The sequence below is a fragment of the Andrena cerasifolii genome, chromosome 1, assembly GCF_050908995.1.
Source record: "Andrena cerasifolii isolate SP2316 chromosome 1, iyAndCera1_principal, whole genome shotgun sequence".
Taxonomy (NCBI): domain Eukaryota; kingdom Metazoa; phylum Arthropoda; class Insecta; order Hymenoptera; family Andrenidae; genus Andrena; species Andrena cerasifolii.
In genome coordinates, this window is record NC_135118.1 from 13644795 (window position 1) to 13666545 (window position 21751).

General features: G+C 38.7%; 2 protein-coding genes across 10 annotated transcripts in view; one reads left to right on the plus strand and one right to left on the minus strand.

The window, feature by feature from the left end:
* Superdeath (Suppressor of ER stress-induced death) overlaps window positions 1-21751 on the minus strand; it is a 55272-nt gene that overhangs the window by 27486 nt on the left and 6035 nt on the right. The gene's annotated exons all lie outside the window — the stretch shown is intronic.
* Window positions 3882-20660, plus strand: LOC143366773 (organic cation transporter protein). 9 transcript variants are annotated; one of them, XM_076808483.1, is made up of 5 exons: window positions 11042-11451; window positions 12819-13110; window positions 14835-15003; window positions 15949-16066; window positions 16566-20660. In XM_076808483.1, exon 5 carries the CDS (start codon window positions 17169-17171, stop codon window positions 18858-18860), a length of 1692 nt encoding a protein of 563 aa, XP_076664598.1. In that variant the 5' UTR covers window positions 11042-11451; window positions 12819-13110; window positions 14835-15003; window positions 15949-16066; window positions 16566-17168; the 3' UTR covers window positions 18861-20660. The 9 variants fall into 9 exon arrangements, 8 of the variants coding, with proteins under 8 accessions (XP_076664774.1, XP_076664522.1, XP_076664598.1 ...); XM_076808407.1 differs by lacking the exons at window positions 11042-11451; window positions 14835-15003 and adding an exon at window positions 3888-3903 and having other exon boundaries at window positions 15942-16066; XM_076808254.1 differs by lacking the exon at window positions 14835-15003 and having other exon boundaries at window positions 15939-16066.

The window sequence follows — 21751 nt, forward strand, 5'->3', positions numbered from 1 at the left end:
TAATTTCAGCGAATGTGAGATTCACATAAGAAACGTGATAGCACCAGTTCCATAATTGCCGATGAAATGCGAGAAATCAGAAGTTCATAATTACCCCCATAGTAATAATAGCCAAACGGGTTCGGGAAACTTAATTTTAATGTAACGGAGCTCGTATTTCAGCGCGTTCGCCTGAATTAATTGTAACAATGCTTTCCAACTGCAGGCGCGCATTAAATGTCTGACTATTCTAAAATCATCCACTGCTAAATCCCTATTTCTTTTCACCCACGTTACCGATCCAACATACCTATCTGCGAGTAAGATGAAGAAGAGCGATTGCCAAAACTGTCAGTTTTACCTAACTGGTATTAGAGATTTTCCAAAAACTTTAGGCAATTTCGCAAAATTAAAATTATCATTGACATTGGCCCTTTTTCAACTCACCCACAGAATCATCCAAACTCTACACGCAAAATGGACAACTATCGCATTCATATGTAATTTATAACGTGACATAATTACAGCTGTAAACTATCTTCTACTCGTCGTCGGATACATTTCCCCAATGATTACACGCGCAGCGCTACTCGCGTGACGCACAGTCGTCTACCTCCACCGAAAACAAGTCCCCTAAAAGTCCAGATAGCTGTTACTCCAGTTCCTTTCGTGCTTCTCGTTACACCTTTCACGGGGCAGTTGTTAATTCGTGAAAGGACACGCGAGTTAATGCGGAGCAGGGCAAGATGCACCGTTAGCACTGGGTGCCCCGTGTTGAGCGAAACAGGTGATAAACAGCACCGTTTGACATCGGCGTAATCTGCTTTTGTAACTTGTCTTACAATTTTTAATGCGCTCGTTCCTATCAGCAGCGTCTAGTTTATCGCTAAATGTCGCGTTTGCCGTATAATAGGTATCGCGACATCGCTGCGTAACGCACGGGAACCGCCGACAGCATCCTGTCTTGGAGGTGTTGGTGCCGAGAACGGGTTCAAGGTACCAGCGAGCCTGTACGTGCACGATAGGCGGGTAAGGAAGGCCAGTTATATGTCACGATGACACTAGATTCTCTAAATAACTGATAAACCAGCCATATCCATTACTGTCATTATCCACTGAGATCTCTGTGTTCGTCCCTCTTCTACCATACCCTACTTCGACCTGACACGTATGCTCGTCAAGCATTATAAATTGTATAATCGGATAACGAGAGCCCACCTCCTCACGGCATGAATGAATAACGCTCGATAACTCGATTCTAGAACTGAATCTGTTCGAGTTCCTCCCCTTTCTTTTACGCTTACACTGCTTCCTAGAGGTTCTACTATATATATATATATATATACATATAGTATAGTATATATATATGTGTGTAGGGATACTGATTATAGATAGTGGATGGTGGACATTTCATCGAGAAATGCGGGTCAGTGTTAGGAATTACTCACTTGAACTTTTATTTGCTTTCCATGCTCGAGTGGGTCGTGTATCTTGCTGTTATAATTGTATGTTAAATAATTCTGTTAATCGTGCTTACATGAAGTCGACCACTTCCTTATGGGAATGATTTTGTGGAGAACTTTCGAGGATCATATATTAATGTTGTGTTTAAGTATTAGGGAAAGTTGCTCGATTTACAAGGGAAGATCCTGAACCTGAAAATTCAAAAAATTCTGAAACTTTGCGATCATGTAGAGGACTGCAGGGTTTGCTTGCTGCCCGAATTCACTCGAAGAGGGTGAAATTAACCCCTGCACATTGGGCTATTTTCCGATTTTGTGTTTTAACTCCGGAAATGTAAGAGATAGAAATTAAGTTTCAAGACAAAAGTTACACTTCTTTTAATTAGATGTATTATTTGGTAAAAAAATTATTTTACAGTTTTCGAGTTATAACACAAAATCGGAAAATAACCGGATTTTCAGGGGTTAGTTACACCCCCTTAGAGTTAATTTGGGCAGAAAACAAAAGTTGCGTTATAATCAGGAGGAAATTACTTAAATATTCACAAAGTTTCAGAATTTTTTGAATTTCCGGGCTCGGGATGTCCCCTTGCTAGATATTTAGTAGAAAGATATTTTGTCTTATTTATTAAAATTCACTAATTTATATCAGAATGAAGGTTTATATGAAATATCGAATAAAAGTGGGAAAAACCATTGTTATACCATAATAATGAATTTTCGTCAGAAAATGAGGAAACATAAAATAAATAAGTGTAATGTAATTTATTAATAACTAATACTAACTAATAAATAAGTGTAAAATAATTGTTGCTTCAAACTGTAAAATTTGTATCCAAAATTAATTTTTCATTGAAAACACTGAATGTAATAATATTCCGCAACCAAGTGTACAAGAATATGTACTAAATGTTTCGGATACACTATTATATATTAATGCTCGGCAGCGCTATCAATTGCGATAAGCAATCGCGCAGAAACTGCATATACACCAAAATCGAATAAAACGAAGGCAAATGTACGAACTTCGACCCGTTCAGTCTCTGCATCCTACTTCCTCACTAGCAATAATTCCAACGCGTGTATTATTTTTACATCAGCACGCACCGTCTGTGTTCCTATGGTCGAGACCGCCAGAATTGATATGCGAATTTACCAACTCTCTACATGTGGGTGTCTAAGTAGGTGGGGATTGGCAAAAGCCTTCTTCCCTTTCCACGCATTAAGGGGTTAGACCACCTTGCCCAGGTCAAGAAATATCGCGTCTTTGGGGATTTATTTCTAAGCGACAAAAACATTTTTTTCTATTAAAATTTTACAATAAAGATAGACATCTTTGAATAATATATATAATTTTTTTCAAGTTTTCTTTAAACGCAAATGTGACGGGTGTACGCTATTTCTTACGAACAGGTTTCTGAAACAAAATTTTAAAAATAGAATATTAAATAAATCTAAGATGTCTATCAGCTGACACAATTTTTTTCTGGATATTTTAAGTTCTGTCTGACTTATGCTTAAATAAAGGTCCATTTTCTTACACACGAAACTGAGCTCTTTGCTTCACAGTGCAGCTATTTCGTTATTTTGCAACCAATCGAAAAAATTGATCGTCGCCCGATAGACAACTTAGTTTTATTTAATATTCTATTACTAAAATTTCGTTTCAGAAATCTGTTCATCAGAAATAACGTATGGTATGCTCTCGACCACCATATTTGTTTTTAAACAAACCTTGAAAAAAAAAATATATATATATTATTCAAAGATGTCTCTATCTTTATTAAAGAATTTTAATCCCAAAAGATGTCACGTTTTGTCACTTAGAAATAAATTCCGAAAGATGCGGTATTTCTTGACCTAGCCAAGGTGGTCTAACCCTTTAATAGAACGAAACGAAAACGCATTGATTAATACGAGCAGTGACATTCCCTCGATTAAACAAAAGGTGATCAACGCAAGAAGAATCGGTGATCAGCTCCCTACCACTGGCACGTCAACCCTGACCGTCTCGTCTTTAGCAAAATTTCACAACTCTCTTCCGTGCAATCACTCCACTTGCTTAAAATAAAACACTATCGAGCACAAGCGAATAATTACATCTTTCGTAATTCTCGAAAAGCATACGTCCCACCAACGTTTCAAATGATAACGTGCGTACGAATAAATAAAGATATCAGTCGACTAGCAACTACGCAGAAACGTTAACCAGCAGGGACTATCAGCCATAAATCCTCTGAAAATATACCTGGAGCCACCAAGGCTCCATCCGTCAGGAAATTTTTACTTGGTAGCGCCATGGCTTCATTATCTCCTACCAATAAGAAGTACGCGATTTGTTCGCCAGGGCGCATCGAACACAGATTCGCCCGCAGACGGATGCCACACTTTCGGGTGCCAATCATTCTACGCTTCGGCCACCACTATTTCCCACCACGAACTTCCTCGTACCAAGCGTGCGGTGAGTACACACGTTTTTACTATCATTTCCACTTCGCATATACACAAGTGCGTGCCAATATCCCGAGAGACCACGAGTTTCAATTTAAAACACCGATTACCCGACCATGATTATCAGCACCCGCCACTATCGCCCAAGAAATTAGCACTCGCTAATTATCACTGCCTAATAACACGATAAAATCGAGGTCAAGGGTTCGGAAGCATCCGAGGAGGCACGAGCGTGAAATGTCGCCGACTAAATGGGATATGGATCATTTGAAAGGATCTTCATTAAAATAAGATGATTTTTAAAATGGATGGCTGTCTAGTGTCTTTCGGATTTTTTTTTTAATATTCGCCGTCGCGGTTCTGCGAAATCACTGAATAGACATCGGCCGGGTGGAACGGCACACGATATTTCATGCCTCCGCGGTGCACGAGGAGCCTCGAAATCCATTTAAGCATATTGGATCAGCTCGGCTGGAATCACCGTCCGCGGGAGGTCCCGCTTAAAAATCCAATATTCCCCTGATCGGTACTCGCTAAAGCAGCGGGCTCGTTAATGCTGGACTCATTGGCTTTTCACCTGGCCGATGTACGAAGCGCTGTTGTGCCCGTGATAACGCGTACGCGCTCGCTACAGGCTCCCGTCTCGTCAAGCAAGCCTGCTGGCACCGTTAGAATTTACGGCTAATCTAATTTACCCTTCGTTCGTTAGAGTATCGGTTACGAATTTGCGACGTCGATTGTGAGTGCGTACACAGGGTGAGAAGGTCGTGTACGACACAGTGCTGTCTCACAGTGCGGTATAGCTCTAGTTCGGTTTCGAACAGGCAAAAGGGTCAGCTTTGTGTTAGGTTTGTTAGAAAATCAGTTAGGAATCTGCAAGACCGAATGCGTGCACAGGGTGAGAAATTCGCGATGATTAGCTGTAACGATAGAGTGCTGCCTCAGAATGCGGTATAGCTTTAATTCTCCCTCGAACAGAGAAATGTGAAATGAATTTGGAATAATATGAATTTACTATCCGGGTAGACATTGGACGAGCGAGATACTCTATTTTCAAGCTGAGTATGTGAGCAATGCGACTTTCAAAAATAGTTCTGCTAGCTAAAACATTTGAAGGAAATTAGGTATACATACATCGTCCGTCCATGAACATTTGTTATTTTAGCTCCGGTCTATTTTAAACGCATCTTTACGTAGCTTGCATTGCATAATGTACTTGTTTAAAATAAATGAAGTTAAATAATTCGAAGAGGATACAGATCGATTCTACGATTTTAATTAATACCGCGACGCAGATGCAGCACAATGGAAGAGGATACGTAGCAACATAATATAGGATTTATAAAAGAATACTTCCATAGACTCTTGTGACACAACGCGGATTGTACAATTAACAGCATTTCGATCCTATTGTGAAACTGGCCCGAACGTTTCCAATGGAGCAGCCTGTAATGCTGCAGATTAAATCATGGCCCAACAGAGTTAACAATTACGATCAATTACAGCTCGTTGCCAGTCCGTGAGCGTCGCTCGAAAAAATTCCAGTTTCGTTATACGAAACGAGGCAAGGATGCCACACACATCAACAAGTTTATATAAACCTGCATCTCTTTTAAACTGTATTATAACTTCCACACTAGATTTAACAAAATGACGAAACTCGTGAATACCATGTAACGAAATAATTTTGTATCCCTGACTTGGAGATATTTTTGAATAAATATTTCCCTAGTTCATTTTCAAGAGCATGCAGTGCAAAAGCTATTTGAAAAGGTAGAAGAAACTTGTGAGAAAACACCAACGCGAGGGATCTGAAATTTTTACGTTAAAATGCAAATTACGGCGGAGGCTATTTCACCTGTATGAATAAACAGAAAAATTATTAACGGCACCGAGTATCGATGTTCATAATAAATCATCTGTCTCCATCGGGCAACCAGCGTCTCGATGCACGAATAAAATGCAAGGTAAAAAATCTATTTAATTGCAGGTCAGGGTGGGGAACGCGCGTACTTGAAAATTATCGGCGGATTAACGCGCTCGTTTGCGAAACGTCGCGGTGGCGCGACGACAAAAATGTGGAAGATGGAAAGGACGCCAACTGGTAGCAGGGGAAAAATGCTTCTAATGGGAAAGCTGGTGTATGTTATACAACCCCTGGCAATAAGTTTAGAACCAAACGCAAAAATACGAAATTAACGAGGAACACCAATATTTTTTATGTATAATATGCAACGGTATATATATGAAACGCGTGGTAATGTTAAATTGGTCTATTTTAAAGTAAAAGCACCAAAGATAATTAAGAATTTTGTTTATTATATAATACAAAATATGGAAGAAACAAAATGTGTCTGGGAAATAAGTATGGAACGGACCGATGTTCTGGAAAAAAGTATGGAACAATATAAATTTGCAAAGAGATTAACAATAATTTTTTCAGTATTTATATTACCTAGTATTTTCTGACATTTGTATATGCATATTAGTTAGTTACTTCATGGTTTTCATTTCATTATTCTCTTTTTTCTCAAGTTGCATTTTGTATAAAAATGTGAACTCTGAAGTATATATTCATATATTAGAACACTTTTTAATACCGAGTTTAGATCAGTGGTTCGAGGATTCGGATGATTTTTATTTTCAACATGACAATGCAAGTTGCCATCGAAGCAAAATAGTTCAAAACTACTTTCAACAAAAAGGCTTTCGAACCATAAAATGGCCAGCAAATAGCCCAGATTTAAGTCCAATCGAAAATTTGTGGGCACTTTGGAAACAATTTATACGCGACAAAAAATCAAAAAAATAAAAATGAACTTTTGGAAGCCATTAAGCTGTCGTGGAAACAAATTTTGCCATCACAGTGTGAAAACGTGATTACATCGATGCCAAAACGTATGTAAGCTGTGATACGTGCACGTGGGAACGTCGCAAAATACTAGGTAATATAAATATTAAATCAATTATTGTTAATTTCTTTGCAAATTCATAATGTTACATACTTCGTTCCAGAACATCGGTCCGTCCCATACTTATTTCCCAGACACATTTTGTTTCTTCCATATTTTGTATTATATAATAAACAAAATTCTTAATTATTTTTGGTGCTTTCACTTTAAAATAGATAAATTTAACATTACCACGCGTTTCATATATATACCGTTGCATATTATACATAAAAAATATTGGTGTTTCTCGTTAATTTCGTATTTTTGCGTTTGGTTCCAAACTTGTTGCCAGGGGTTGTATTTGCGCGAACGGGTATTATGTACCGTTGAAAATCTCGTTTTCTTTCGTCGAGCAATTCGGCGTCACCGTGCAATCCCCTTTTACCAATATATCCTGCTTGGCAACTACCCTGGAATGTCGATACATGGCTGGTCTTACGGTTCTTACGAGATTACCAGCCACGCCGACATAATTATCGTCCCGTTTCGTGGATAACATTTATGCGAGATGGGAATCGTCGTAGGTATCTCTGTCGCGATTGTCAAGCTCGCATCGATATCTGCGGATCTAACGATCTCGAGATACCCAAGGTAGCACTTCAAGTGGATAACAAATACAGATATTTCCAACTTCAAAACACTTATTTATCACTCTTCGCAGTGGAGAGATATTGAGAACGCTGTTCCGAGTACCTGAATTGTCTGTTTTGTTCATTACTTGCTTAAAGTGTTTTATAGAGATAAGATAGAGGGATGAATCTTTATCGAGGTTGAAGCTAAGATGTTAAAGACGAAGGGAAAGGTATTGAGAAAGTATGACAAACAAGTTTCGACTTCGAAAGTCTGTCAAAAGAATCCTAAAAGGCAAGACGAATTCTGCTTCCAGATTTGAATTCAGAGCGTCAGAATCTATAGGAAATGATGTATAGCAAGGCAAGGAAAAATTCAACCACATATTATAACGGAAAACCCGCTATTTTCTTCGAAAATGTCATTAATAGATTTTCAAGGTAAAAACTTGTGTGTCATACTTTTTCAATATTTTCTCCCTTATTCTCGCAACATCTTAGCTTTCAACCTCGAAAGAGGTTCATCGCTCTATGTTATTTCTATCAAAAGTTCTACGATTTGACAGAAAAGAGCGCAGTCTGTCCCACTGTGCGACGTTATCCGGGCTTCTTATATCTAGAACATCAGGATTTGCGGAAATATGAAACTAGAACTTATAATATCACAAAGTGTTAAGGGGGTGAAATCAGGAAGAGGGAGTAGGGTGCCCAGAATTCGTGGTAGCCTAAATTTACCGCAGCATTCTAAAGAGCAACTGTGCAAAATTTGGTTCGGATTGGGTTTTGGATTTAATACGGAACATACAGAGAGGCATTCTATTTTATACATGTATACATGTATACTTTTCTTACGAACAGCCATATTTGTGTTTACATTTCTTTAGTCAACTTGATTTGAGAATTAAAAGGACCAATGTTTCCAATAACTCGTGTATATCGAGTTGAACTGTCTTATGTAGAGATATGTAAATTAGAAAGAAATACTTGTACATAAGGGAGTATATCCTTACGACTGTACTACAGGAATCAAAGAAAGCCATTCGAGCTAGGAGAAAAATGGTCTGCATTAGAATATGTGTAGGTGGAGAGCAATGCTGCGTGATAACGCAAGATCTGTTGCATCGAGGATCATGACAGAAAAAAGTTAGTGAATTGTAATATTACTTCTTGACCACGCCCTTCTTACTTGCCTGCTCCTTCACTAGCATTCTTATGATTTTTCACAAGATAAATTATTCCGGAACAAATAGTACTTATACAAGAATATCGTTTGAAAAGTTCTTGGTCTTCAACGCTCTTGACTTTTATCAAACTGAAATTATGATCATTGTCAAAAGTTTGGGACATCGCATTGGAACTATTTACATTAACAAGGGGAGGACACCATGTGATAGACATCGATTTTGATGAGCCTTGGCACGATGGATCTATGTCGAAAATAAGTAAGTAGGTGTCCGAGCGTTTCTATCAATAGGCTTTAATAATAGAGATATTTACATGTAAATTATTAAAAATTTCATAGTGGCCGTGTGGTTTTGGTGGGTAAAAATTCCACGCTACCCTGGCGCCCGCGGGGAATTCCCTTCTGGAGGCGTCGGGGTGTCTTTTGATGATATCTCCAAGTTAAAAAAAAATACAAAAAAAATTTATAAATCATTTTTAAAATTTTTTTTTTAATTTGAGGGAATCTTCAACTGGCACCCCCACTCCTCCAAAGGGGAATCCCTCGGGGCGCCAGGGCAGTGTGGAAATTTTACCCACCAAAACCCAACGGCCACTATGAAATTTCTAATAATTTGGCAAAAACGCTCGGACACCTATTTACTTATTTTCGACATAGATCCATCGTATCAAGTCTCGTCAAAATCGATGTCTATGACATGCTGTCCTCTCCTTGTAAGTGTACAAAAGAGGGAAAAATGCTTTGCCTTAAGATGCATTTGATGTTCGATTGAATAAAGAAACGACACTTCACGTGCACTAACTTGCGAATATTGTGCAGGAATCTGCGAAAAGCAAAGACTGCTTTACGATCATTACCACCGCGCGTAGTTGGGCGAACAGGGCTTACAAGTTCGAACGAAGTTGCTCTTTAACAATGCAAATAAGTATCGGCAAAGCCCACGGTTCTGTCGAATTAGCATAAGATTAAATCGTCGCATAAACGGCGAATAAGCAAACATCGGACAATAACTTTCTCTTCTAAGAATCATTGCCACATACACTGAAGAAGTGTGTCGCGATTGCTCCTTTCTAATCGAGTACTCGCAACCACTGTGCGACTCGATGTTTACTCAAGAATTCACGGAGAAACATGTATGCCAAATGTTTTCACAGTTGCATTATTTCTCCTCTTTATTATGTAGCACGCAATAACGAATTAATATTTTTCACTAAACTGTACGCGTGGATAAAAATACTATTATCGTTGTAATTAAGGGATCTTGACGAAATCCATTTATTACTACTTCCTTAATATTGTTGCTTGCCATGACATACATAAGTAATACGTGTTTTTCTCTTTTATCAAACAAGTGGTAAACTAAGGTGACATGCCATATTAACGACGAGCTACGCGAGATGTGCCTATAAAATAAAATAGTTGAGATTCTTCCACTCGAACGGACGTCACGGACCACTAAACAAAAATTTCCCTCGTGATACAACTGTACTGCAGGATTGCCTATTACGAAATAGTAAGGTTTTATCCTTGAGTTATTCTAGGAATAGCAGACTTTCTGAGAGACACTCAGGATACAGAACATGTAGTAGGTACTGCTTAGAAGCAGGATTCGCTAATTAGAATTAGTCGAATGACTTTGTGCTGAGAAACTGAGCGATCTATTTTCAGCACACCTTTTACCCGTTTCACAAAATTTGTGCGCTGAATAACGTGTAGAATACATGCCAATAGAGTATACACTATCTAAGAAGCTCTCTATAGATACAAGTATAGATATGTAAGTAGGTACACTTACTTTAATACTAATTCTCATACATCAATTAACTTTACATACAAAATTTTAAAACAGTTGCAATACACACTAAAGAAACTGCATTCTTAACTAGTACCTCGCAAAGGAACTTTTGTGTCGTTTGCAACAGTGTTTTCACTGTTCATGATCTATCAATAACGATGCTGCGCAAAATGTGAAAAATTCTTGGAGAAGGTAATGCCCTGCATTTTATAGCAGCAAAACAGTACTTGCTTTTATCAGTTCTGATATAAAAAGAGTGCCCGCATTCGCGTTCCAACCAGTTGTTGCTTAACTCTTAACCACCTTACTATCGGAGAAATTTTCAATCGGGGTTCTGCAAACTTTCCTGTCGCTATAATGGTCGTATCAAACTTTCCTGTCGCTATAACGGTCATATCATATAATAAATACGTTAAGGCGAACAATTCCAATCACCGGTATTGCAATTACTCTCCTGAGCCAACGTGAATTTAAAACTACGTGATGCAATCGCTGATTCGATAAGAAGTTCCAAAAGATGATAAATTTATAGAACACGACTGGGGGACTTGATTTTGACGATCCTTCAAAGGCGCACAATGCAGAATTCGTAGATCTGAGGAAAGGCGGTTGACTTTTGGAAAAGTGGGAGAAAAAATCGCTTGCCATTTTCTGCGGTGGAAGGACGTTTCTAACGCCTCACATATTATATGATACATAGACTCGTATCTCTGAAGTGCTCGAAAGGCCTAGTATACAGAGTAATTACACGTGGTTGAAGGTACACCTTTCGTAACGGTTTGCTCCAGTTTATCACGCATCGAGCATCGTCAGTCATGAAACGCTCCTCGATCAACAATCAAGCAGCGAGCGTTACGAGACGATGCACCTTCGTATTCTGATCCATTACTTCGACGATTGAAATTGGGAACGTTTCATAATTGACCAATGGGACAAAAGGAGACAACAAGCTTGAAAAAGTGGCGTCGCTAGTCGTCGTTTAATTGACCACCGTTCGCCTCTATATCTGTCAGTAAATGACAACGTTCGAATAGAAACCGTCCACGCTCCATGGAATGCTGTAAGTTTTTCAGAATAATCACGCCAGGCTTTGTGCCTGAATTAACGATATAACTGTGATTTAGTAAATATTACCGCGTGCAACTTGACGTTAATTTTACAATTTTACACAAGACTTTTATCATGAGACAAAAATCTCAGCTAAAACTAAATGTAAATAATGAAAATAGTCGCGAGAGATGAGATTTTTTAGAATGTGTAATGAAACATGTCTCACGAGGATCTAATTTCATGAAACTAATGACAAAATAATTAAGAAATTTCATGAAACTAATGACAAAATAATTAAAAAAAATTCATGAAACTAATGACAAAATAATTAAAAAATTTCATGAAAGTAATGACAAAATAATTTTAAAAATTTCATGAAACTAATGACAAAGTAATTAAAAATTTTCATGAAACTAATGAGAAAATAATTAAAAGATTTCGTGAAACTAATGACAAAGTAATTAAAAAATTTCATGAAAGTAATGACAAAATAATTTTAAAAATTTCATGAAACTAATGACAAAGTAATTAAAAATTTTCATGAAACTAATGAGAAAATAATTAAAAGATTTCGTGAAACTAATGACAAAGTAATTAAAAAATTTCATGAAAGTAATGACAAAATAATTTTAAAAATTTCATGAAACTAATGACAAAGTAATTAAAAATTTTCATGAAACTAATGAGAAAATAATTAAAAGATTTCGTGAAACTAATGACAAATTAATTAAAAAATAATTAAATAATTCTTTCATGAGATTAAAGTCTCATGTGAGACACGATATTTTTGTCTCATCGTGGATTTGCACCTGTAGACGTTTAAAGAACTTTGGTTAGACACTCTGTTCACCTGACTGTAGAAATGAATTAACTCAACTGATCATAAATTTCGTATTTTCTGTCTGTTTCTCTTGTGTAATCAATTGACGTTATCCTTCATGCAATATTAATATATACCGTGTAAGAATGCAGGAGTACCCGCATTGTCTGCTCTCCGCAGAGCAGTCGTTCCTTCTACTTAAAATAGACGTTCATTTCATTCGGCTAACCAGACACCTCCTGAATTGCGCGAAATCTAACTACAAATGCTTCAATTTCGCACTCATAAGTACAAATGTCTATTTCACTCGCGCCACGCCACACGCAGACCGATGCGATTCGGTCCTAAAACCCGCGACAGAATTTACGCGCAACGCGGCACACATATGAAACGTACATACGTGGACAGACGCGCGCGCGCGCGTGTGTGTGTGTGTGTGTTTGTACATTGTGGAACGATAATTTATTTGAGGCCGCCGATTATACGCGACTTCGGTTCATTTCGTTTCCACTTCTACCGCACGAGTTCATTGGCATTGATCGTTGGTTTCACTGTAGCCTCATAAGGAACATAACGAATGCCGGACACTGATTCCTTCATGCAACACGGAGCCGAAAGGAATACCGTGCGAAAGTCGCTGGTCAACGCGTTTGATTGATATTCCCAAGAACGTTCACCGAGCGTGAAACAACGGCGGAGCGTGTGCCCATCTGGAGGAACGAGCGGAACCAGTCGAGGAAAACTTCGTTACAGGGAGCATGTAAAAATAGCTGCCGAAAATTCGGATAGGTAGATCGCGACCGGTTATTCAGAAGAAAGTCAGCTGAGACGGCGTGCGACACTGTCGAGGTATGGAAACCTTTTGGCTCTTTTTGCAGATGCTGGACAGCTTGAAGTTATTTGTTGCCTGTTATAGTTAACGATAGGGTAAACCAACCAGTGAATGACCGAACTGTTGAATCTATGGACCTTTCAGATTAATACTTGAATATATTTATGTATAACAACAAAGCAACTGTTCAAATTGCATTTATATTTATTTTTCTTTAAATTTTTATAAAAATAATTACTTATTCTTATCGTACTTTAAAAAAAAAAACAATTATAAAGTGCAAAGCCTGTAGAAGCCCAGTAAATGACCGCATACTTTTATTAAGAATTGTACTTATTAATGTTTGCTTAATACGCGTAACTAAAAATATAGGATACTAGCTGACCCGTTATCCGGTTTCACACGGGGATTATTATTATTATTATTTATTATTTTACATAGCATATTTATAAATAGTCTATAATCTAATCTAGGACGTATTTAATGGTTATTCAAAATTTCATTGAAATATTAGAAATATTTTTATATATTAGTAAGGATTAAAAGTGCAACTACACTCCATTTGTAAACATATGATAATGTTTAAATTTATAATCGACATTTCTTTGCCTAATGGTCATTCACTGGTATGTCAATTACTGGTTGGTTTACCCTACTAGTATTTAGTAGGATTCAATGAGTTGTGTATGATTAATTAACGCCTGGATATAGAAATTTATACATGAAAGTGACACTATAAGTGATAATACAATAGTGAATTAATTTATTAAACAATCATAATAAGGATTAAGAAGCTATTTTGAACTTGTAATGTGTAGAAAATAATCGATATTAGAAAACGGTCTGATTGAGTAATCGAACTTGCCCTTTGGCCTTTAAGTGACACCAATGCATTAATTCCACGATATCCGTTCATTAAACTTTAGGCACGATACTACGTGTATTGAGTAGAATACATTAACGATTGCATTATTCGGAGTGAATAGATTTTTTAAACGTTGATGCTGAACAGGGCAATTGCTGTGTCAAACTATCTAGTTCCATCGAAGAATAATTAAAATTTAATAACACTAGTTCATCAAAACGTGCGCAATCACTTTTCACTTGAAGAATTGCGAGGGTGGTGCTATTTTGTTTGCACGCTTGAAGGTCAACTTTCAGAACTGTCCTTTCATTTAGAAAACTGTTAGAATTCAATGAATAGCAAATCTTTAAAGGTCAACATAATTGAAAAATTATGTTACCCCTATATTCCTTCTCTTTATCCACAGAATCACACTAAATTATTAATAGGGTAGAATAAATCTGCGTCACCTTCGTAATCATATTTAGCTAAATCTAAGCCAACGTTACAGCAGTGTAATTCTCAAAGTTCCATTTAATGAAACGTAAACAATGATTGTACAACATCTTCGAGCGAAATGCAAAGCTGGGGGTGTTTACTGATTGCAATCTGTTGATTGCACACTCTGCAAACTGCGTGGCTAAAGTCTTGATAAGTTTCGATCTGCGTCGGTAAATACATAGTTTCGGACAGAAACGGGATACATACACGGTGATAAATGTAACGTGAGTTTCGCGGGGGCAACCACGATAGAAAGCAAGGCCGCGTACGTTATAAAAGAATAACGTATAGTACAGCACGATATCGTCACGCTTGAACTCTTATGACATTTACCGCCGTCGACACTTATCGGTCGAAAAGAAGCGATCCATGTGTACAAGCTCTGTCGAAATGTAGGTGATCGAACATACGCCTGGTGGAAACGGAAATCAACGATGCCCATGTGGTGTACACATGATAAGGCATCACGTTCGCTCTGTCAAGATTATTCCGTGAACCTGTGTTCAGTTCAACATAGCCCGTGCTGTGAAAACATCTGCTATTTACTCTAAAACGCAGGGTGTAAGTGACATTGCAAACCACAGAAAATTTCATTTAAACGAAATAAGCGTCTACTTGGTCAGCACCACTAAAGAAACTTAGGCAGCCTGTAGTTGCTCCCTGCAGATTGAAATTCGACTGAACGACTTGCGTTCAACACGGTGGGGATTCAGATCCTTTGTAGAACTAAGTGCTGAACAAAAGTATTGAGACACCCTTTAAAACAGAATATTTTATTCAAAGTTGGTCCAAAAAACTTGAGTTTTTTTTAGAAGCTAGATGGATTAATTTACTAGGTGACGTGTTTGATCGTTTTGAAAAATAATTAATTGGAAAATAATTGGTTGGAATAGCGAAGAAAATAGCGAAGGTCGGTTTTTCAACATTCTTATCTGAGCCTATAATGAAAATTTAAAAATCACGTTTGTAGATTTCAGTAAGTTGTATACATGCTGAAAATTTCATCGAAAACACGTCACCTAATAAGCTAATTCTTCTAGGTTCTCAAAGAAACTCAAGTCGTTTGGACCAATTTTGAACAAGTTATTCCCTTTTAAAGTGAAAAAGTAGATTATATTAAATTTGCGGAAAAATAGCGATTGTGTTATATCCTCCAGAATTTCAGCCTACTTGTTCTATTTTGATTTCGATGTTGAATTGGAAAATACCCTTTCCCTTCGAATGAAAGTTTCACTTCCGTGGCTCACGTGCCTCGGAACGTGCTTCCTATTGTGTGTTTTGGGATATGTATAAAGAAGATTTCAACATATCGAGTGTTTACATATATTTTATCAAACTGTTGAGTTCTTCTATTATTGCAGATATGTAAATGTTATGTGTTACGTGATCCTCTGGTCATTGCACATTTATATTCGTTGACACGATGTAATATCTGCTGCTCTTAGCCTCCGAACGACTGAACACGATAATAATGTATCATGTAACTTCACTATGTTGCAGCAGTTGTCAGATCCAGTGGATGTATTGGTCGCGGCTCGGTGTTTACTTTCACATTTCAATCGACCAATGGCTAGTTTGGTGAAGATAATTTGAACAAGTGTTCGCAAGTGGATAGGTAACTGCGTACAGTGCGTATAACTTAAAATATCCAGATTAAGACGATATGGATAAGCTTTGGAGCATTTCGTAAAAATACATTATCGCGACGAAGAATTTTAATGCAAATTAGAATGATGTGGGCAGAAACCTGTAGCCTGGCTTCTTCAACTAAAAAGGTCATTCTACTTTAATCGGCAGAGAAACGAAGCTATTTTCAAAGATTTTTTTCGCAATAAGTACAATATAAAATGAAATAAATCTTTTTGGTATTTATTAAACTACTCTTAGTTATATCATACAAAAGAAATTTAAAAAGAATTCTTTTTTATTTTGTTTTAAATGTTTTTTATAACGCCAATATGGCACAATAGCGTATTATGAGATATAATAATGATATCGCATGATATAATCGTGCATGATAACGATGTTAAATCCAAAGAAACTAATGCTCGACATTTTTCGCCTATCGCGAACAAAGCGATTTATGAGATATGTAGATTGTATGTAATTAGTACTTATTCCTTTCAGACTACATACTCCTGAAGTCGCCTTACGAAATTCCTATCATCGCTAGACTCAGAGCAGCGTGTAGCTGTAGAAAGGCAGCCAAGAAGTGCTCACGACGAGCGTCAAGGACGGCTGTGAATTTTGTAAAAAGTGAATCCAACGCATTCTCCATGTACGAAGAATCCGTCCAGCCGCTGTTCACGTTATTAGTTCCAGTCAGTAATCCAGTTCTCCGTGGGCATTAGGACAGACCAGTTCATAAGTCCACGCGGTCACATCACTTCCAACTTCCCTGTGAATTCGTCCCGCCTCAGCAACCGTCCTAATAAACGAGCACTTGGCGGTAATTAGTGGAGCTCGCAGACTGCTCGAAGGCAACGGAAAAAAGAAGCGAAGGGAATAATATTTTCGGCCCGGCGTGAAATCGAATGAAACTCACTGACTCGATCCTGCTAATCGATGTAACAGAAGCGCATTGAAAATGATTTCAAAACGTTGGAGAAGAAAGTGCGCTTGACCATTGCCACTGAAGAATTTTAACGAATCGCGTCCGCGTTGCTAAGAACCGAGTGCCAGGTAACTGGTGGGACAAGTTCACCAGCATCGAATAGAAATAAACGAACCATGGCGAGCGTCGACAGTAATCTCGAAGAGCTGATGGCTCACCTAGGTGATTTCGGTAAATATCAGTGTTGGCAATTCTCTTTGCACGTCCTCGGTGCCTTGACAGCAGGTCTGCACATGCTGACGTTGCTGACAGTCGCTGCTGTGCCGCCACATAAGTGCAACATTCCTGAATTCACTTCCACGATAGACTCGCCGAACGACACATCCTCAAGCTGGAACTCCTCAGCCATCGGGGATGGTGTTCCTCGACACGTCGACTCCTGCCATTACTTGGACTCGAATAACATGATGACAAAATGCGATTCGTGGACCTACGACACCCAATACTTTCAATCGTCCCGCGCAATGGAATGGGACTTCGTTTGCTCGCAAAGGTGGATGGGCGCCGTGGCGCAGTCCTCCTACATGTTCGGCGTGTTCATCGGTGCGGTTACCTTGGGCAGCATGGCGGACAAGTACGGTCGGAAGATAATCTTCTATGTGTCCGCTGTAGCGCAACTCGTGCTAGGGGTGTCGGTGGCCCTAGTCGACAAATACTTCATCTTCCTCGTACTGAGATTTCTTTACGGGATTTTCGGCTCGGCCGGCGCCTACATAACAGGATTCGTTCTAACCATGGAGCTGGTAGGTCCGTCGAAGAGGACCGTCTGCGGGGTAATGTTCCAGTTGGCGTTCGCCGTTGGCTTCATGCTGGTAGCCGTCTGGGGTGCGGTGATCAAAGATCGGATGTGGCTGCAGATCGCCTACGGGCTTCACAGTACGCTGCTTATCGGCCACTGGTGGCTGATGGACGAATCCCCGAGGTGGCTGTGGGCGCAGGGTCGCATCAGCGAGGCCCTGGTGATAGTGCGGAAGGGCTTGAGGATGAATGGGAACAACGTGGACATTGACGCGGCTAAGTTAATCAGCGAGGCGAACGTGCAACACGAGGATAAGGGAGACAGATCCTACGGAGCCTTGGACCTCTTCAAGACACCGAACCTCAGGAAGAAAACGTTAAACGTTTGCCTGAATTGGTTCGCCAACTCTATCGTCTACTACGGCCTGTCGTTAAACGTGGGCAACCTGGTCGGCAACCCGTTCCTGATGCTGTTCCTCAGCGGCTTAGTCGAATTGCCTTCGTACATTCTAATGTGCTTCATATTGGACCGCGCTGGGCGAAGGTGTGTGGTCAGTACTTTCATGTTAATCGGTGGTGCGTGCTGTATAATCGCCTCCAGTATACCAACCGGCACCGACATCGCCGCGTCCACGATCGTGACCATCGTTTTGTTCGGCAAGGCCTGCATAGCCGCCTCTTTCGCGGTCATTTACAACTACACGGCTGAATTATTCCCAACGGTAGTTAGGAACACCGCCCTCGGGATCGGCTCCATGTGCGCTCGCCTAAGCGGGGCCTTAACGCCCATGATAATGCTCTTAGACTCGTTTAACCCGAAAGTGCCAGCGATCCTGTTCGGTTTCGTCGCCCTGGTGTCGGGCTTCTTGTCACTGTACTTGCCCGAGACCGTGAACCAGCCGATGCCCGAGACCATCGAGGACGGCGAGAACTTTGGGAAAGGGGACACGTGCTTCACTACGTGTTTGGGGTCAAGAAGGAAAACTAGTGCCAGTTACGAAGTCACTATGGATCAAGTGGTCGACAAAGAAGAAAAAGAGAGATTGAATCAAGGAGACGGCGAGAAGTAAAGTTCACGGTGCATTTGAATTAATGAATCGTTGACGCTTATTAGGGAGATCCTGTGTGCGAATACCTCGCAACGGAGCTGCATTTGTTGCACGATTGCATTGCAACTCGCCGCGACAAACGTATAGTCGTTCGTTGCGAGTCGCCCGGCTTTGCATTTCGATTGTAAAACGATCGCTGCGGCGAAATTGTGGATCGAAATCGATTTTGAAAATCTGTCCAGTACGCGTGCAGTTGGGTGGATGATCGGTGACATCGTCGATGTCGATTTTCTTGAGAAAAAGTTACTGCATCGTTTTGGTTTATTTTTGCACAAGGAGTCAATACATTCGTAATTGTACCTACAATATTTACTGTTGCATTCAGTCAATTGTTAGTCAAAGGCAGGTGTACATGACGAGTTTTCTAAATCGATTCTTTTGGAAAATGATGCGTTGCATGGAAGTATTGTATTTCGTATGTTCCATGAAGAACCGTACTCTTTTGGGTTACACGATAAGTTCCGTGACTCCCCGTAGTAAGCTCGTTTAAACTATAAAGTAATCAATATCAATATGGCTGTTTTTGTAATTTCAAATGCTGCTACCGTTTAGCATAATTTATTTTAATTTTCTCTGCATTTTAGCAGTGCATAACATTCTGCATTTAGCAGTGTATAATGACTAGCTACAGTAAGTTGTAATAGGGAAAATGATTTAGTAGTTATTTTAGATGGAGTACGGTAGCCAATATTATTCTAGCATTTCGCACTATTTTTGGATAAAAGAAAAGGCATGCGTTCCTTGATACAGTTTAATGTAGTATTTAAATACTTCCTTAGCTAAAGTAAGGAATCTCGCATTTGCATAAATGTAAATTGTTTCGCGGTTAAAATCAAACTTGGTACTTTCGAATTGCCTAGCAAGAAATTATTTGCTTATAAATAGAAGCAAATTAGTTTAAGGAATTGACTCGCGCGTAAAAGTCACTTCCATCACCTGTGCAGGTTTATGTGATTTACGCGATATTTTTCTGATCACGTTTTCGTTAATGACAAAAAATTTAATTCTTCTGGACAATTCACTTTGAAATGTAAAAACTTAATACTGATAAGTTCGTATGGATCATTTTTGTCTCTGTACGTATTAGTAATTTTTCTGACGTAGTTAATTAAATGGATCCTTATTCGATTATGTAAGTAAAGGTGACAAACGCACAATTAACTGTCCATTATTCTAACACGATCTTCTCAATGGGAAATTCATGTACCATTTTCCGTAACTTTACAGATTAATATTACTAGAATAATTTGAACTAATTGTAAGCGAGGCAATCGTTACGAATATTTCCTGCATTGCTGTTTTCATTATATTATTAAGTTGTCACAAAAGTTCCGTCTGCTGGCTAAGTGGTAGATAAATGTTAAATTCTTAAAAATAACATCCACAAAGGACTCTGCATCTTCGTCAGCTGATTTATTTTAATAATTAATTTGCGAATAATGGTACTAATAAGGGGTTTTCAAAACCTCAATTTGTTTGATATGCGACATGAAATACATAGACAAACTTACACGGTAACCTAACATTGCAACATTTCAAAGAAACGCTTTGGAATGTGCACGAAGTTTCATGTACTACTTAACGCATCTTTTGGTTTGTATACTCAAGCTGTACTATTATACTTGGTAGCAGGATCCTGTTTATATCAGAATATAAAATATTTGTGTCCTTGAACGTACGGTGTTATAAAGTGTATGACGTCCCTTATTTTTTAAATAAAGCGTTCTTAATAAAAACAGCTTCCTCTGTTCTTGTTTTTCAGATTTACTAGCTTATATATCAAATACAATTCAAATGTTTACCTGAAGTCCATCGTGTCTTTTTCGCCAAGTTTCACTGTACTTTTTACAGTATTCGAATGTATGTAAATAATTGCTTTTACCGCAACACAAGATTTCCTTTAATTAATAATCCTATTGTAAAATAAAATCGTTTAACTTATGCTGACGAGATCCGCCACCCCCCAAAACAAGTAGTAGGATTTATGGCTGACGTTGTCCACTATTCTTTTCTACATTAAAGTAATAAAATCACTGACAAATAATACCACACGCGGCTAAAAATTTTTTCTCCCGAAAGGAACACAAACACAACGTAAGTGCGTAAACTTCACTTCAAGCAATACAAAGAAATCAATATTATATTCAATCGTGCTTCTACTCGCGATGCAGAGATTAAGGAGCATGTGTATAAACCCAAGAAGCAACATCAATTCCATAACCAAAGACCAAGGAAAGTGGAACACTTAAGGGGAGGTTCTGGTCTAAATGTCGATTTTTCTTTTATTTCATTTTTCGAATGTTCAACCTTTTAGGAAAACGGGTTTGAAAGGATTTGTTGAAATTCGTAAAATTCCCGAAGTTATAGGCATTTGAGTCGCGGCAAATACATGGGTCACAACCGGCTACTCGGCGCTCACGTAAAACTTTAAGGGGAGGTTCTGGTCTAAATGTCGATTTTTTTTATATCATTTTTCGAATGTTCAATCTTTTAGGAATACGGGTTTAAAAGGATTTGTTGAAATTCGTAAAATTCCCCAAGTTGTAGGCATTTGAGTCGCGGCAAATACATGGGTCACAACCGGCTACTCGGCGCTCACGTAAAACTTTAAGGGGAGGTTCTGGTCTAAATGTCGATTTTTTTTATATCATTTTTCGAATGTTCAATCTTTTAGGAATACGGGTTTAAAAGGATTTGTTGAAATTCGTAAAATTCCCCAAGTTGTAGGCATTTGAGTCGCGGCAAATACATGGGTCACAACCGGCTACTCGGCGCTCACGTAAAACTTCAAATGCGTTTTTCTCGAAACAGTGTTCTCAAAACGGTGGGACCTGTATCTTCAAAAGTTATTA